Here is an 18855-nt window from a genome sequence, read left to right as displayed (position 1 = left end):
CTTCAAACTTAGAGTAGGTTTAGATTAGATGTTAGGAAAACAATCTTTACAGTGAGGGTGGTGTGGAAGTGGAACAGGCTGCCCAGAGAAGTTGTAGATGCCCTGTTCCTGGAAGTGTTTGAGGTCAAGTTGGACAGAGCTCTGAACAACCTTTTCTAATGAGAGGTGTCCCTGCCCACAGCAGGGGGGTTGGAACTGGATGATCTATAAGGTCCCTTACAGTCCAGGACATTCTATGATTCCATGATCTTCAGGACCAGAAGAGTTTTCATAAAATGGTGAAAGGTGGCAACACGAAACTTTTTGCTGTGGTTCCCTGCCTTTAGTGTTTCAATGACTGTTAAGCAACCCTGAAAATACCTCCTTGTCTGAATGACTGATGCTGTGCTGTTCCCAAACATTGCTTTGAAAGGACCTCACATTTTGGGCCATCAGTCTGGTAACTTTCAGCTTTCTATTCACTACAACATTTTCATGTAAGGGACCATACAAGTAAAGAGTTTTCCCCCTCTTTGTCAAGCAGGATGATTTCTGAAGGGAAGCAAAAAAAACCCAAAAAAACTGATGCACAGGCCTTGACTGGAAAAATCAGAGGCCAATACAGTGTCAGAATCTGACAGAAAACTGAGAAGGTGGCTGCTGGCATCTGTGTCCTAGCCAGTGTCAAACCATGAAATATGTTACTTTTTCCTCATGCAGGCAGGGCATGTGTAGGAGCATGCACGAGCCCACGTCATCTGATTGTACTCCCACAACTATCAGAGCAATCTGGGGACTCTTTTGGTCAAATGTGTAGAGTAAGACTGGTGGAACAGGAGAATCCTTTCTTTCCTCCTCTGTGTTCTCCCCAAGAAGCTCTCTGTCCTGTGTTTTACCAAACTTGTGAAAGCAAAACTTTTGAAATAAAAATTCTGTTCTTGAAAAATGAGAATTGCTCTAGGTTTTTATGGAGTTTGAAATTCAGACAATTTATTGGGAACATTGTTTAGACTTGTGACTGTGAGTAGTGGTGGTTTTTGCTCTTCCTGCCTTGCATTTTCACTTTTACACAGTTTCAAGTAGTGAAGTGGATGAACTAGTATAACAGTTCTTTCAGATGTAGTGTGCTTGAATGGTCATACAAATAGAAGTGAGGGCATAATATTTTGATTTGAAAAAAAAAAATCTCCAATACAAAAACCATCCCAAAAAACCCAGTGTGTTCAGAAAAGTCTGAATCGGTTCCCATTAAATTCACTAGCGAAGATGAAAGTGAAAAGAACTTACAAAGCAGAACTAGAGGTTCAGGTGGGGACGGGCCTCAGAAAGTGTCAAGCCCAAACTCCTACTCAAAGCCAAGAGAGATCAGACCAGGTTGTTCAGGCTAACTTGCCCTCTTCTCTCACACACAGCAGTTTTAGAGCACATTTAGTAGAGCTGCCACCAGTGATAGATTTGACTCTCAGGAGCCAGATCTTTCTGCTTCTCACTTGTACTAGTTTTGTACTTTGTGGGAGTAGATGCAGTTAATCCTGCTCTATATTAGAAAAAGGGGTAGAAAAAATTAGTGCTGTTGAATCAAAAGGGAAAAATTATTTGTGTATGGTCACTGAATTGTCTCTTAAAGATTATAAATATTTTTTTGTACCTTCTTTAAATGTACAGTGTATTTTGATAGTATGCTACATTTAGTGGATATTTTCTGGTATTTTGGGTTTTTTTTCTTTCTGCTACCAGACATATGCAGATGGAAATACTATCAGTTATCTTTTGAGAGACATAACCATAAGTGTAAAAGACTTGCTATAGAATAGAATTCACAATAGGAGTTGCATGCTTCTCACAGAAGTTGGCTTTATTCTGAATTCCTTAAATAAAGAGTTAAAAATAATTGAAAATATAGAGTGGAGCTTATCTTGCAGAAACATGCAGTTAGAATTGATTTTTTTCCTCCATCTTTCACAGAATATTGTGAAGAAACAAAAAAATCTGTAGCCTGGACACTGTGGTGGGGGTTTAAAAGTGTAACTCTCGTGAACCATTGGGATAGTTGAGATGATGTAGCTTAAAAGCAGTTTGAAAGCTGAATGAACAGTAAGTGGAAATTGTGTGATTTTCCAATATTGGAACTGCTTATTTAGACTAAAATACTGTCTGTATCCATCCTCCAGTCCTGAAGTTTGGTTTGTCTTTTTTTTTTTTTTTTTTTTAACTGAAAACCAAGGATAGTCTGATTCTTGGTTGCTTCTGCTTATTCCTATAGAATTTGTATGTAATCAAACATGGATTTTCACCCGGATGAATTTGAGACCTCACTGCTCGAAACATTTGAGTACCAGAGACATCAAAACAGGCTCTGTGCTGCAAAATATGCAGGCAAAAGGAAGTGGGGAGGCAGAGCAGGTAAACTCCCTTGGTGTACCCCTGTGGTACCCCCCAGGGCTGCCTTGCAGGTCTGGGCTGTTCATCACTGCCCAGGGACACTTCCATGATCCACCTCCTAGCCTGATGCAGTGCTGCCAGGGGAAGGTAACAGAGCCCTGTGCTGGCAGCTCCTTTCCTACCACAGACTCTGCCAGCAGCCCCCAGGGGCCTGGCATGGGCCTCTGTGTCTTGCCATAGAGATTTTGATCTGTAAAGAAGGCTACAAGGAAGAGGGCTATAGAAGTAAATAACATAAATGAGGAAAGACAGACAGGTCCTGGATCTGTGTAAGAAAGAGGGATGGAAAATGGCAGGGACAAAGACCAGTGTGGCAGAGTTTGAGGACAAGAGAACTTTGCAGACAGTTTTCTCCTCTTCCAGCCCTTTTGGTTACCTAAGGTACCCCAAATTACTTTTCAGGCATGGAGTGTTCCACATACCCTCATCATCATAGAAACTCTCAGTACCGACCTTCTGATGCTGGGATAGAATCCAGGGGAGCTAGAAATGTTTGAGTGGAATGACCCAGTGCGTCCTTTACAAAAGGAAACATAATTACAGTTTCAGCACATTGAAGTCATAGACACTGACAAGGCAGGTGTGTGCTTCCTCTGCTGGGTAGAGGATGTTGGATATTACCTCCCAGAAGTGAGGGATTTGTGGAACTCCTGCTATGGAATTAGAGGAGGAGGAGAAAGAGATGGAGAAGAGGCAGGAAAGGGGAGGAAAAGTGCTGGAGAATCAGAGTTCCTACCAATAGGAAGGGGAAGTTTCTGTACAGTTTCCTCTGTCTTAAGTAGCTGCTACCCTAAGCAGCAACAGAGAGGTGTGTGAAAATCCAGTCAACGAATTCACAGCTCTAAAAACTGGTAACAGCTCAAAGAAGTCACCACACTTTTACAATTAAAGAGGCTGATAGCTACACAATAATAGCTAAGGTTTATGAGGAGACAGGTCAGGATGTGGTGTTCACATGTGTTGACCAAGTATGAGGTCTTTGCAGAAGCTGGAAGGAAAAGTAGACAAAATAACTTGATTTTGGAAGGTGAAAACACCCACTTCTGTCAACTTAACAGAGCAAATTTAGCAAGACGTCTGTAAATTAATGTACCTATCTTTATCTGTCTGTGAAAATACAAAGATGAATGTTGTGAAATTAGAGTACACATTTTGTGCTGAAAGAACAGCATTAAAAAAACCCAGAGACTTGGCTTTGTATCTTGAAACTGACTTAGTACTACCTTCATCCTAGTGCTGAATTGCATATGAAACTTCTTCATATGAGATATGCCTTTCACCCACCTCCTTTGAATTGCTAAATTAGGAGATCAAAAAGATGGTAATTTTCATAGCATAAGAAATTGGGAACTGCACCAGTCCTGTGAGTTTTCTTTGTGTTAGGTGTCAACTTGTATGTAATGTCAGTACAGTGGGGCTACTTGATCATTATTATGACTGCAAATTAGCTTGGGTGCTGGAAAAATGACAGATATGGTGGTAAGTTCTGGGTTTTGTTTTTAAATTGGGAAAATGGATGAAACAAGAGTGTTTGTTTGAGAAAGAGTCCTCAGTTCTAAACCTGCGCTAAAACTCTCTCCATGGCCTTGCTCAAATCACTTAGTGAAAGACACTGTGATTTTCAGTCCTATCAAGTAGTATCTTACTGTGCAAGAATTCCCACTGAAAACAGTGGAACTATCCAGGGATTAAGGCATTAATCGAATGTGAATAAAGATGATAGAACAGACTCGTCACCTCTCTGCTGCTGTTTCCCAACTTATAAAATGAGGCTAATAAAATACATCAACTGTTCTGGGTGTTGTAAGGATACATTAGCTCATGCTAGTGAATCACTCTGAAGACAAAACCAAAGGCTCTACACATGATAAGGATTCTGTCAAGAAATGCAGGAGTGTAATCACAGTTCAGGGACACATACCAAAACCCAGCTTTGAGTGGGGAGAGAGCTTTTGCAAGAAGTAGGCTTTAATGGTACAGTCGTCTTCAATATCTGAAACGTTGTGCTATACTCACCTCATAAATACATACAAAGAAAAAATTCCAAACTGCTTGGGAGAAGTGATAGTATGGCTGCATGACAGAGAACTGATTCTCTCATTGTGCTGTTTGTCAAGTACTTGTTAAGTATTGCTGGACCAAACAGTTCTGAACTGAGTCAGCCATGTGAGAAGAAAAGTAAGAGAAAGCAAACTTGCAATATGAGATCTCTCTTGGTCTTTATGACCATTGGGTTTGGTTATTTGCTGAGTCTGTACAGTGTGTATTGTACAGAGGTGTGTTTGTCTTGACCAATTGCTATTTCTATCTCCTCTGAACTTTTGTTTTTATATACCTTTAAAATATGCTGCGTTCAGATTGACTAGTCACTGAAAACCACCACGAATAGTGCTTTGTGAACATGCCTGACAGGCTAGGCCAGTAATGCTTTAAAAAGAAAGCAAAAAGTAGAGTGTTTGCAAACTGAGCTATATTTATTGAGGGCCTTTTGCCTGATGATTTCAATTATTGACTCATGTGAGGCAAAAACCCAAGTCTAAATTAATAAACCTGAAAACACTTCTAGTCTATCTCTGTGTACAACTGTGTGACATGTCCCGTGTCTGAATGCTGAAAACTCAAAGGGAGGGATGACCAAATGTGATGTAAAGATTCCTATTTGCCTTTGACGGTTTTCAATCAGGACCACCTTCTCTCCTAGTGAACAGACTTTGGAGTTTATATACTGAATGTCACTTACTTAAGTTTGGTGATGTAAGCCCACCACAAGAAGCAGTTAATGTAATTTTATCCAAAGGAAGTCACTGCAGTCACTAAAAGTGGGTAGCATTTAAATGCAGAATAGCATAGAAGTTTGTTGTTTCTCAGGGCATTAAAAATGAACTAATAGCAGAGCTCTCATGTACTTTATTAGGAATGTTTCCTATGAGGCCTACCTGTGTGATAGCTAATCACTGTGCCAGGAAGGGAAGGAAGGCAGCATTCCTCTGGAGGTGGGAATGATTACTACTAGAGTTCTTATATATATTACAGAAAAAAAAAAAAAAATTGGCAAGTAATGGTGATACACCAAGAAACCCCAAACACTGGAAAAATTACTTCAAAGTGGTACTATCCCCACCCCGGAAGTCTTTGCTTTTCTACTCTGGGCCTTAGTCAGTCAACCAGCAACATGCCATCTTCTCCACTTCTTTTTTCCCCTCTAAGACTATCCCAAAATGATTTGAAGTGCACAATCTGTTCTAGACTGTGAGTGTAGAAAGCCAGCCTTGGTATAGAACATGGAAACTAGTACTGCCTTCCCTTTATTTCTTCTTCCTTCTTTCCTGTTGTACATGTGTACACACAGCACTTTGTGCTGTGGTTGTAGTGAGCATGGTGGTATTTGGTCAAAGGCTGGACTTGATGATCTTGGAGATCTTTCCAAAACTTAATGATTCTCTGTGTCAAAGGTTTTTAACTATGGAAAAGGCAACTCCTTGAGATGGTCCTCATCTTGTATGTAATGTGAAGAAATCTAAAAAAAAGTGCTACAAATGACTGAATGGAAAGCTTTCCTTTGGCAACCTCTAATAGGGCGGATGGAATAAAATCCCAAAGGGATTAGTTAGATTTAGTTTGGCTGGATACAACCTCAAAGATTATTGTTTGTGGATTTATCTTGTTCACCCCACATCCTCCTGCCAGGAGATGATCTATTCTGTATTTCCATCCCTGATTTCCATGATACTGTAACAAAAATATGATCTGTCATCAGGGTAAACAATTTAGTGGAAATTTCTGTGTAAAGGTAGATCTTGATGGAAACTTCCTAAAACACAGATGCAGAATAATACGTTTTATTTTGTGATATGTTGTGAATTCTGTGTGCTGAATGGGTGAAAAAAAAAATTAAAAATGTAGTACTTAAGATGAAATTAAATAGAATATAGCATAGGATTGCCCTTAAAGCTGAACAAATACATACAATTCTGATCTCTGTAAATTTTTTTAGAGTATCTCTCTGAAGGGATGTGCTACTAGGTTCCCAAAACCTCCACAAATCATTCACAAAAATAAATGATTTACTAAACGAGACTATGTAAGAAAGCAAGCATCTCCTGCTAATGATTTGAAAATCTCCTCCTTTACTATGCAGCCAATCTTACCAACGCTTTGTGTGGGAGATTATCATAGCAGATATCTCAAAGGCCACCACAGATACCAAATTTAACATCCATGCTAGGAAGAGTCTTTATGCCTCCTCTCCCTGCTTGGCACTCCTGTTTGCTGCCTTTTGCTTCTAACCAAAACAAACTTTGAAAGGAGAAAGAACCCCGTACCTTGTGGGTGCTTTCAGCAGCTCGTGAACCTGATTTGGGCTTGCAGCGATACAACTTACATCACTGGTATCTACAATTGTTCCAGCAAAGAATGGCTCAGTGGTTTGGGCAAGTAGCTACGTGCTGCTCGGAACCATCTGGAGGCCAAACAAGCCCTGCCCCGGGCCTGACAGGAGGCACGAGGAAAAACCTGGACACCAGGTGTGGGGCTGGGGATGCAGAGAGCAGACAGCAGCACTCAGGGGCCACCTCACCAGCTGGGTGGGGATGACCGCCTCAGCCCCCCGGCGCCGCAGACCCCGTACGGCTCGGTCCGGGAGCGAAGGCACCCGGCTGGACCGCGATCCCCCCCAGGACCTTCCCCGCCGCCTCCCGTGTCAGCCCCGGCCCCTTCTCCGGCGGGGGCAAGGCGCGGGGAAGGGGCTGCCCTTCCCGCTTGTGTCCCCGCCCGGCTGCGGCGCAGCGCGGACCCGCGTGGGCCGGCGCAGGCGGGCGCGGCGCTGCCTCCCCCGCGGCGTGGCCGGGCGCGGTGCCGGTGCCCGCTGCCTCCGGGGAGCTCCTGCGGCACCCGCGCTGTCATTCCCAGGGCAGCGGCTCGCGGCAGGGGAGGCGCCGGCGCCCCCGCGGGGATTGGCAGCCCCGAGGTGCGGCCGCCCCCGCGCCCGGCAGCGCCGCCCGCCCGCCGCCCCCGCCGCGCCTCGGCAGCGCTCGGCGGCGGTCCCCGCACGCGGTCCAGCCCGCGGCAGTGCGAGAGTGTGACCCCACTGCTTCGCATCGGCTTCTAAAATTCTCATTTCTTTCTAAGTGCCTTCCAGTGCTAAGGGGGGGGGGGGGGGGGGGGCGGGAAGAAAATCCTTGCATCCTATACAGAAAGAAATTGCTACTTAAGAAGATGTAGGCATGCACCATAAACACTTCAGAATGTACGCTAGCCGAAATATATTTGGAAAGATGGGGGGAGGGCACTTTTACCCGGCTTTCATCAATGCCTGCTTGAAGAGAGACAGAAATAATTAGGAAGGAAAAAACAAACAAAAAAACCCCACCAAACCCTCCCCTCCCCCCCGCCCGAATAATCATAATATATTGAAATTTCCCAAAGTCTAGTCAGCTGCAAAAAATAAATGTTTTTGGTGCTAGAGGATCATGTTGCAGAAGCGTGTGACTGCAAGACCTAGATTCCTTTCCCTGCTTCCCCGTCTCTTTCCTTAGGTGTTTTTTAGCATTATTATTTGTTTTGGGAGGGGAAAAATCATCTTCGCTTCAGTCTCTTGCTAGAGGTCCAGACTGCTTACGTCTGAGCGCCCCTTATCATTTCAGTGAATGGCAATTGCAGCCTTGGTGCTGTTATAGCAATGAAGCTACAGACGTCATTGCCTCCTGTTGGACGTGAGATGTGTCCAAGCATCAGCCCCTTTTGCTTAAGAAAAACTCTTTAACTTCCACGCAGCCGACAGGCAAGCTTTTCTAAGAACCTGTGGACCCAACGTTGTACTGATAGAGTTATATCTTTTTATTTATATATACATATACACATACACAGGTGTGTATGTGTGTAAGTACATATGTATAGAGAGAGACAGATAAATTAAAGCCGCAGCTATATTGCAAGCTCCTCTAAAATTTCCTGCTCGTCAGAGTAGCTCTCTGCATCGTTTTGTTAAATCCAGCCCGGCGGGAAAGCAATCATCAATCAATTTCGGGTAACAAGGAAGACTTGTTGAACACCTTGTTCTCCAGACCCCGGGAAGATGCTGGGCTGCTGGAGCGTGGAAGAGCCAGGATTGTGCCCTGAACTTCACCCACTTGGCAGCAGCTATTCCTAAACAATTTCCCCTCTCCTCCCCTGCCTGTTTGCCTCCCGGACTGACTGAGAATCTGCTCTTTAAAGTTGATCTGAAGGGGAAAGCAGAGACGAGATTGTGCATAGTTTGGAGGGTAAGTTGTGTCCTCGCCCCCTCCTCCCCCCCCCCCCCCCCCCCCACCCCCGCTAACAAATACCCTCCAGAAAGCTTTGAAATCCGCCTGTATAGGGGGCAGGTCGGGGGCGGCGGGGGACGGGACGGGACTCCCCAGGGGAGGGGCACATCTTGTTCCCAGAGCTGAAAGGGTTACAAAGGGAGCGAGAAAGACCGACTGCGGGGGTACTGACTCCGCGGCGGAGTTTGCAAGGTGCGAGTTACCGCTGGCTGCTGCCAGCCGGCTGCGGCGCCCCGCAGCCCCGCTCCGCGCCGCTCCCGCAGGTGCCGGGCGGGGTGGCCGCAGCCCCCGCCGAGCCGCCCCCGCGGGCCGCGCCGCGCCCCTGCCCGCCGGCAGCCTCCGGGGAGCGGAGGATCTCCGGCTCCCAGAGCACATGACCCCTGCAGGGAATTTTGCCTCCCTGCACCTGCAGGCTCTTGTCATCCCTCCTCTTCTGCTCCTGGTTTTCTTTTTAATCCTCTCGTTTCCCCCGCTCTCCACACACTTACCCCCCTCCCTTCATTTCTCCCCCCCCCCCCCCGCCACATCCATTCAGCTTTTACCTCCTCCCCCCCCCCTTTTTTTTTTTTTTAACCAGAAAGAATCCCAGCAGCAGAGGAAAATAATATCAATCAGCTCCCTCCTTCCTCCCCCACCACCCCCCCTCCATAAAAAAGAAAAAAAAAGCACCACTTGCCAACATTTGGAAAAGCAACAGCGGACTATTACCTCTATCTTTAATTTTCACTCACACTCAGATGAATGAGCAAGGAAGGGGGAGACCTCAACAACCCCTCTAGACGTGGGGCTGAATTGATGGGATTGTGATTTGTAGGATTTCTCCACTTAGTCCCTGCCTCCTACTTGCTCTCCAGCCACTCCAAAGTCTCTTCCCCTCTCTTTAAGCAGCGATTTCTTTCAATCTCTCTCTCTTCCTCTCTGTGTCTCTCTCCCTCACACTCTCCCTCTCTCTCTACATACACTCATCTCCCCGGAGAGAGAGAGAGGAGAAACTCAACTCCCAAACACCGACCAGATGTCGAAGAAACGCAAAGCCCTGGAGGGCGGCGGAGCCCCGCTCCCCCCCGAGGACCCCAGAGCCTGCTTTGGGGCCGGCGAGGAGCAAGGTAGGGCGGCGGAGGCCTGCAGGTGGCCGGGTGGCTGGCAGCTGGGAGCCCACCGCAGGGATGTGTCGGCCTGGCTGGCCTCCTGCAGCCCACCCACACTGGGGTGACTTGGGCACTTAGGCCAGGCTGCTCCCACCGCCGGGCACAGAACTGCAGGGCTGCTCCCACCACAGCGACACTCAACTTGTGAGAGGGGAAGGGTTACGGGGGGGAAAGGGAAGGGGTGAAGGGAAGGGGGTGTGGGAGGCTGGCTGAGGGGAATGGCAGGTCTGCCAAGCAGTCCAGGCTCCCTTCCCCACTGCAGTTTGTCACTGGCATGGGCATAGCCACACTGCCTCATTGATTTGTAGCTTGTGCAAATCTGTTTGCAGTGCGCTCCTAGCCTGGGCAGCGAATGAGCTATAGGCACCTAATATATACGTTGTGGCTTTGCGTGGGTCCGGTGTCCTCCAGCAAGCCCCCGTCCCGGGTACGATTTCGCTTGCGTCATGTTGGGGCTTCAAACGGCCCTCTTGTAGCGCAATTTGCACCCAGCTAAAGTTGGTTTTGCTGTAATTTTCAAGCTCCAAGTATTTGTGGTGAAAGCTGTTTTGTACTTTCTGACAAAATAATATGAACATAGCAGCCAAGTGGTGTAAAATCAGCTGTGCACACAAGTGTGAGGGAGTTCTGCAGCCGAATTTCTTGTTGTTCAGCCAGCCCAGTGGGTTCCCTTCCTTTGTGTTTATTTTAACAAAGTGGGCCCAGATGAACCAAGCTGAGCTACAGGGCTTTGGGCTTGTGGCTGTAATGCAGAGAGGAGAGGAAAATACCGGTTGGATCTAGAGCAGTGTTTCAGGCTTTTGCAAGTGGCTCTGGTGGGAGATGGTGGGTGTGTGGTGGGTTCAGATGATGATGTGAGTATGTCTCTGTGCATGCTTGAATTCAGAAATGTGGTGTTTTTGCCTGGGCAGGTGTACACAGAGCAGAGAGGGATGGAATGGATGTGTTCTCCAACATGGAGTCTGTGGCCCTTTTTGTAAATGATGTGAAGGATCCTAATGTCACAAAACACCCACATAATGAAATTCCCTTACCACTATGGATGTTTCTGCTTTTTGGAAGGAAATGTTTCCAGCACAGTGGTTGGTGTGTTCTTCTGGTTTCATTAGAAAGGAGCACTGAAATTCACCATTTCTCTTAAAAGATATGGTTTAGGGTTTATGTGGTTGTTGGTTTTTAATTGCTTGGCTCTCTCACAAGAAAATAACATGTTCATATTTTCTTGCCATTTCTCTGCTTGAGACTAATCTTGACATGGGAGGGACATTTTCAGACCCTGTCAATGACTTTATATGCATGACAGCATTCAATGTTTTTGCAATGTGGAATTTTGCTATTACTAACCTGGAAAATCTTACCTCTTTGTCAGCAGTAGAGGAGGTTAAATAGAGAAAGGGCATTCAGCAGAGATTCAGCATTCAGAAAGTTTGGTATAGATTACACGCAATTTTAATCTAAATGTATGCCAGTAGTGGGTGTAGAAGCACCTTACACATTATTGTGATGCAGAGATGTTTGCCTGGTTAGAATTTTTTTTAAGTGCCTTTTTTTTTTTAAACTCCACAATAATATTTTCTGTAACACTTCTGGTTATGTAACAAGAAACAGAAAACATAATGTAACTTTAACACAGGATTGTTTTATTTCCTTGATTTCAGTATGCACAAAACAAATGAAATGGAAAGTGAAAAAAGACTTAATAAAGTATTGATGTGTATCTAAAGGGAGTAAATGAGGTATCATTTTCCTCATAAGGGGACACAATGTATTTTGTACATCGGACTGATTAAAAACTTGTGTTTTGCACCTAGATAATCCAGGCTCATGTCTTTTCTGACATAGTAAATGATGAAATAAGGTCAAAAAATGTAATTTTATTTCTAAGCTTAAATATATTTTTGTGAACTTCTATTCTGTTTATTTTCTTCCTCCCATTTTACAAGAAGGAATGTTGCTTGTTAATTACATTGTCTGTGACTATGTAACTGTAGAAACCATTAAGAGTGTGCAATGTATCACAGTCTTGTAGGGAATGTATTTTTGTGTAAGATGGTGGGTGTGAGACTTTCTAAAGGCATGAGATGGGAAGGGGTTTTTTTTTTATTAATCTTAAGCATCTTACTAAGAAGCATTGTGCTCTTACAGCAGGTTTACTACCTCTGTGGAGAAGGCATACTCACTAAGGTTGGAGGGCAAGTGCGTAGTGTTTGCCTAGAAGTACGGAGAAACCCTGTAACACCTGGGGTTTAGCATTAAAATGTGTGTGCATTGGGAGCAGGGAGGCAGGGAAGGGGAAATGGGCATTAGCAAAACAAGGGAAGAAAAACAGAGAGCTCAGATTTCTGGAGGCTGCCAAATCCTGTATTCCTGCAGAAGTTGAATGCGGAAGCCTGGCTGTCCTCAGCTAACGAGGTGACTTCTTTCAGTGACAGAAGCGTGAATGCGTGACAGCTTGGCTCCAGGTTTGCCATCTTATGCTTCTGTGTTACCTGGTAAGCTGAGAGCAGGTGCTGCTAACAGAGGCGTCTCAGACCCTTTTGAGGGTCTGCACTTCTGTTCTTAAATATTAAGAGAGTGCGGACTAATTCTTAGCTGCTCCAGACTGTGTTGGATATTTGGCCAACTGAAGTGTGTGCTTGCAGAGTTTCATTCAGCTCTTGTTTATCCTCACTTGGCAAAGCTGTGGGTGGATAGACACTATGTAGGCCACAATACAGATTTTTCAAAAGTTCCTTGGTGTGGCTTTGTTTTTATTCTCCTTCAAAGTCTTTTATGAAGGACTCTGTAACCCATACTGTAACCTTGCCTTTTATTGTGGGGTCTGATGCTCTACATTTCAAGCCTCGCTGGTGTGGAGAGGAGATAAGGGATGAGACTGCTCTATATCTCCCACCTTCTCAGCAGCAACAGCCTGAACTGTCTGTCTAGTTCAAGGCACTTCACTGCTTCACCTTATTAAGGGGTAGGCTTATAACTCACATTCCCATAATCTCTGAAAACACAGTGGCATTTTTTGGGGAGAATTCAGGTTTGTACACGAGCTGAGTTGCTTCTCAGAGGTGCCCTTTCTTTCTGTTGATTGTGCATGAAGCTTAGGGTAACTACACTGGTTTATTCGTACCAATTAAAGTGGCAGAAATTCCAGCAAAGCTGAGAAGGTTTTAGTGGAGAAACCAGATATGGTTGTTCAGTGTGATACCCACCATGGAGAAGGTGGGATTTGTCTGTTGAAACGCAGCTCTCTGCACACCGTTTATAGTGAGGAAGCAGAACATTTCTAGGGATCAGTTCATCTCTTCCTGAAGTGGAAGTCTACATTTAGTCAGCAGAATCAGATCTGAGAAGTGCTGTTTCTGCCAATTGAATATAAAAGTAGTCCAAACATCTAGCATGGATGTAGACAGCTGTATTTCAGCAGATGACTCCTGACTTTTGACAGATCTTTAAGGCTTCAGTGAAAGTCAAATGACAAAGATATTTTTCTGCTGAATTTGAAGCAGAGGACTTCCCTTCTGGCAATAATTCTTTTGCTCAAAATTGTAGCACAAAAAAACCCTGAAGAAGGGTCTTCTTTCTGTGAATCACTGTTTTCTACGAGTGTGTTGAAGGCTAGTGTAGACAATGTGAAAATGGAGGGTGTTGGTTTAAAAACAAACAAATAAAATACAGACAATTCTCAGGACCAAATGCAATATGGTCTCGTGCCTAAATTATACAGTAATACTGCTCACAATTTTCCAGCAGTTTCTGGATAGAGTTCAAATACAGTATTTTGGAAATTTTCTTGCAGAGATTTTTGAGCATGATGGATTCAAGGAAGGAGTAATCTATGAATTCTCATTGGACTGCTCTTTCTCTATTTGCATTTTGTATGAAGATAAATAAATGCATTTCTTCCACTTCCCCTGTGGTCCAGTTGTTCAGATGGTCTTCATTGTCACAAATGCGAGTTATAGTTGACAGTTTTCTGTGCTTTATAAAATTGGTCACTAAAGAGAGAACTGTTGCAAAACTCCTCTAGAGACAAAGCTGAACTCCTGTCTGCCCACAAGTAACCTTTAAGATGTGATTACTTTTTTTGATTTCAAAGGTACTGAAAATTTATATGGAAGTTAATCATGTGCATAAGGAAAGGTTTTCAAGATTTTGATGGTCTTAGTTATTATTAATCAAAGCCCTCTTGAGGGTCCCTTCTAATGGAAGGGATACTTCCCTAGTAATTACTAGGGGGAGCAGTTTATACTAAGCTATTGTCTCTGACTAACACTTGATTTGTGTGAGTGCTTAGCATTCACATATGTTTTGACATTTGATATTAAATTCTGATTATTATTATTATTAAATCCTAATTTGGGATTGTCAGGCACAGGAAACCAAGTTCTGTCCTGTAATTGGAGGGCTACATTGATGTAATGAAAATCAGAATTGCACCCAACTTCTGAATTACAGTTTTCCAAATACTCATTCTTCATCAATACAATTAGTTAAAGTATTTATTCAATTTGTTGTTTGATTAAGCAAGTGAATATTGTGATTCCTTAGAGCTCTGAACACTGTAGTTGATATTCATGTTTCTCTGATACAGGTAGAAAAGCAAAGCAGTTCTTCCTTTGGCAGTTCTTCACTTGTGTGTGTGATTTGTGGCTTCAGTTTCTCGCATACTTGCTTTTCTCCATCCTCTGTGTCCTGACCATTCTTTTCTTTCCACTTAGCTTCTGATCCCTGAAACAAACAAGCTCGCTCTGTCTCTGGATCATACCCTGGAAGATCTGGCTAATCAGAGTTAAGGTGTTTAGCCACAGAGGCTTATGTGTTTGTGAGGGCATGGGAAAGGGAAGGGAATTATTGTACAGCTTGGGTTTTGTGCCGATACTGTAATAACACAGAAAGAAGTGATCCTTTCGACTCCATTCACAGGGAGAAGTTTGTGTCACCAGAAAAAAAAAGACGACAAAAGAATTGCATCAACAGCTTATTAGGGGTTTTGTTAATGGAAAAGAAACCATGCTTTCTAAAGCTGATTAGCTCAATGGGTACTGATAATTTCCTGTGTTTAATTTTTTTTTTAAATCTCTTTCTTCTGAGACAGTCAAGGATCTGCCTTCCAGATGCTGTGAACAATCTATGGGGTCTTTTTCAGAGGATTCGATTTAATATGCTGAAAAAGATGACAGTTTTTACCAAATTACTTCAATTTATGTGAAGCTGCAAACTCAGAATGCCAGAAAAATGTAAAGCTAAGGAGAATTCAAAATGTTTGGGAAGAGCGATCGGGGCAAATATATATGCAGTGGTTGGAACAGTGTTGTAAGTGGTCTCTGGAAGAACACCTTCCTCAGGTGTTGCTGCTGACGTGCCTTCCCGTCCACTGTGTCATAAAGATTGTTGAGGAGCTTTTCTATTCCCACTTGTTTGAGAGAGGTGTGCTAGTGTGTGCCTCGGTATAAGTTTATGAGCCTTGTTTGAAGTAAAATACAAAGGCTAATGCTTGAGCATTATGCTGAGTTGGTGTTTCCATGTAGGAGGGGCCTTTTCTGCCCAGCAATGCAGTACTGCCTAGTACAGCTTGGTCTTTAGCTGCTGCTAGCCAGTCTTGAGGTCACTATCTGCATTCTAGGGGAAAAAACCTATCCCAGCAGACGTGAGGGGCAGAGCCATAGGGAAAGGGGTGATATTTTAAGTACCTGACATAGTTGCTTTGATTGGAAGGTATGACTTTGGGGAAATTGCAGACTTGCCCTATAAATAAATTTATCCAAACATTTAAAAAGTGGAGATGACTTTTTAATTATTTGTGGGCACTTAGATATTTCAGCTATGCTGGTCATGTAGCATGAATGGCAATGCTATAAAAACACCCAGTGAGACAGAAATCGTAATTTCAGCAAAAAGCAGTGAAGAAGTCTCCTGAGTAGCTATTAAAAATGGTGCTTTGGTTAAATAACCGGCATTTCAAGGACAAACATATCACAAAGCTTTGTGACAACTGTTTGAGACTCTGCTTTGGGCTCCATAAAGTTGTAGAGTAGTTATTATGATGGCGGTGCTGTAGTCTCATTTCCATCTGCCTGTGAGCTAAAGAAGTCCATCCTGGCTGGCCTCAGCCTGCAGATGGTGATACTCCAGTGTACTAGGAAGTGTTAACTCAATGTAGCAACTGCTGTTAAATGCAATAAAGTTGTGCAGTTGGTGAGTCCATACCTGGTGGTTGCTCTCTCTACCTAGAGAGGCAATGGGGAAAGAGCAGCTCTGAAAATCAGCTTCAATGAAGACACCCTCCTGACTGCACAATGAGCCTGAGTAGCCTTCCAAAGAGGTCTAGGACTAGTCTTTGGAGAACCTGGTCCTCAGCTGGCCTCAGGTGCTCCCTGACTGGTCGGGTGCTGCCTGGGAAATGAAGAACCCTGGCTGACAGAGGAGGAAGACCCTTGATTTGGGATGTCTCCTCACACTTGAAGAAAAAGCTAAATAGGGAGGGCAGCATGAAGGTGAGCAGATTATAAAGGAAATGAAACAAAAAATGTGAAAGTTTTGCAGGTTTCCTTTAACTTCTGGTAGTTACAGGAAAATGTGTGTGAATCTCCTGGATTTACTGGGAATGGATTACATTGTTTCTGTTTGTTTTTTTCATAGCCATTTTCCTCCTTCTAAATTAAATAAATATTCCTGGTCAGCAAAGGAATGTGCATCTGCCATTACTATGACATGTGTGAGGGAGAGTCCTGGTCCCCTGTTACAGTGTCCACATTCACCTGATCACTCTGTGTTGACAGAAGGATGAGTTGTATTGATTACACCACCATGCTATAGTTTCTGAACACATCTGAGTCCCGTACTTCTATATGGGGAGGGAGTAGAGATGCAAAAGGCAAGTGACATGTAAATGCAGATGCATTTACTTTTTAAAAGCATTGTGTCAATACACGAGAATAGAGACTCTAATTTCTAATGAAGCACTTGTTCATTAATGAAGTCACTTCGTGTTTTCATCCTCTGACCTTAAAGTTTCTGTACTATTTGAGCATACTCCTGTTTTTAAGTTACTAGGGATAATGTAGAAAGCTTGGCAGCTCAATGAGCAACAGTTGTGGCTTTATGCTGGAGGAGGAGAAGAGAGATGCTGTCTGGGTGTGATGGGCTAGAATACAGTTGGTTTGTGCAATTATTACTTCAGTCACAGTGTGATGGTTAATAATGTTGACATATAAGGTGTGTCCACACACTGGGCAATTGAGCTTGTGCTCCTAAGCCCATTCCTAGTATGTCTGATAACATGTGGAATGAGCAGCTGTGTTTCAGGTGTCAAGCTGCATTAAAGCCATCCACACTGTGTTTTACTTGAGTGCTGTATCATAGCTGAGGGGCAGCTGGCAATGGATTGATTCTTTCTTACATTGTTTTTCAGTTTGTATTGGGCCCAGATATAATACAGGAAAGTTAAAACCAGTACAATATGGATCAGAGGTGGATACATGATAGCACTATGAAGTAATAGTTACAACAAATGAAAGCGGAAACAATCCTCAGAAAGCACTAAGAGACATGCAGCCTTAAGGGAAGCCCTACTTAGGTTTAGAGATGAAGGCAGAATAATGATAGAGTGAAGATGTCAAGACACCTGGAGAAGGCAAACTCTGCATGAGCAGAGGCAGCATATCAGAAGAACACTGTCTTCAAGAATAGCTCTTTTTTCATAGTCATGATTATGCACTTGTTTTAGTCTTATGTAGCTGTTAGGTTAGAGTAACAAATCTAACTGTTCTTTTTGGAATCAGGTTGGTTTTCTAGGCTTTGCCCATGCCAAGTCTGATTTATTTTTCACTTTTACTGTTTATTCACCTGCATTTCTTTTCTGTCATATTTCCTTTAGTATAGATACAGCCAAGATAGGCTTATGCTATAATTATTATTCAGGCTTTGCAGATCTGCACTGTATGTCATTAATCACTTTCTAATGTTATGTTTTGGAACTAAAGATTGCGAATTAGTAAGTTCAGATGGTAGGTCTCTGTTTTAACAGTCCATGCAAGCTCTCCAGCTGTCTTTGGGGAAAAAACCTAATAACTTATAGGTGGGCTTCAACTTTATGTGACTTTGCCATAAGTGGGACTAGGAGCATTCACACCTAGAGGCTGCATAGAAACGATTGATATGTTGGTCTTCCTACTGCTTTTCAGCTCTTTTGTGCCATCTATATAAGACTGCATGAGTACTTGTAGTCTCTTTCAAGGGCAAACCAAAAACAGGTTCCCAGAGTTGCATTGTGGCTTGTCTGGGAAGTGATAACTAACAGCTGAACGTGTCTGCAGAGCAGCCTCAGTTGAGTGGAGTGAGCTGTGAACAATTCTCATTTCTTCATTGATCTTCCTTGATTTCTTAAGAACCTCAGTAACTTCTTGGAAACAAGAGAAATGTTGTGCAGGCCAATTTTTGCATTCATTAACTCCAGATCCTTGCCTACAGTATTTTGGAGATGCTGGTAGATTTTGTTTTGTTTTGCTTGGTTCTCTTCACTGTATGTGAAGAACTGTAGCATTTTCTTGCAATGAAACTTCTGATTCCAGGAGATAGTGCTGTGGCCCAGGTAGGGTTTTGAAGAGGCAGATCATGTGGATTGCGTTAGGTTCTGGTCATGGTGCCTAAAAAAGGTTAATTCTTAATAACCAGATTTTTCTCTGCAGGAGGTCCTATTTGAATGTTGGCTATTATTATATTACTTGTCCTTTGACTCGCAGAACCTGTTAGTTTCAAACTGTATATGCTTACCTTGGCACTTGAAAACACTTGGGATTTCAGTGCCATATGCAAGAACCACATGCTGAAGTTTAGGGAAGGAGTTGAAGGTGCACAGGAGACACAAACACCTGACTAGATGAAGGGCCTGTAGCTGGCACACTGACAGTGTCAGTGCACAGCCCTGCAGATTTAAAACTACACAGGAAGATAACCGTGACCTAGCCACACACCTTCCTTCGCCACATCTG

The 18855-nt window shown here is 43.6% G+C and overlaps 2 protein-coding genes across 12 annotated transcripts in view; both read left to right on the top strand.

The window, feature by feature from the left end:
• The window catches only part of PDE10A (phosphodiesterase 10A), a 390743-nt gene that overhangs the window by 33797 nt on the left and 338091 nt on the right, over nucleotides 1–18855 (top strand). Inside the window, exon 2 of one of the 11 annotated variants that reach the window (XM_069010129.1) lies at nucleotides 8414–8681. The exons of 9 other annotated variants lie outside the window; for them this stretch is intronic. The gene's annotated coding sequence lies outside the window, so the exon portion shown is untranslated. Of the gene's footprint in view, nucleotides 1–8381; nucleotides 8682–18855 lie in introns of all 11 variants that reach the window. One more of the 11 variants, XM_069010128.1, reaches the window with a different exon arrangement.
• LOC138107049 (proline-rich protein HaeIII subfamily 1-like) lies at nucleotides 6959–7528 on the top strand. Its single transcript, XM_069008382.1, has one exon. It carries the CDS (start codon nucleotides 6959–6961, stop codon nucleotides 7526–7528), a length of 570 nt encoding a protein of 189 aa, XP_068864483.1.

Source organism: Aphelocoma coerulescens, chromosome 3 (assembly GCF_041296385.1).
Source record: "Aphelocoma coerulescens isolate FSJ_1873_10779 chromosome 3, UR_Acoe_1.0, whole genome shotgun sequence".
Lineage (NCBI taxonomy): Eukaryota > Metazoa > Chordata > Aves > Passeriformes > Corvidae > Aphelocoma > Aphelocoma coerulescens.
This window is presented reverse-complemented; position numbering and strand designations above follow the sequence as displayed.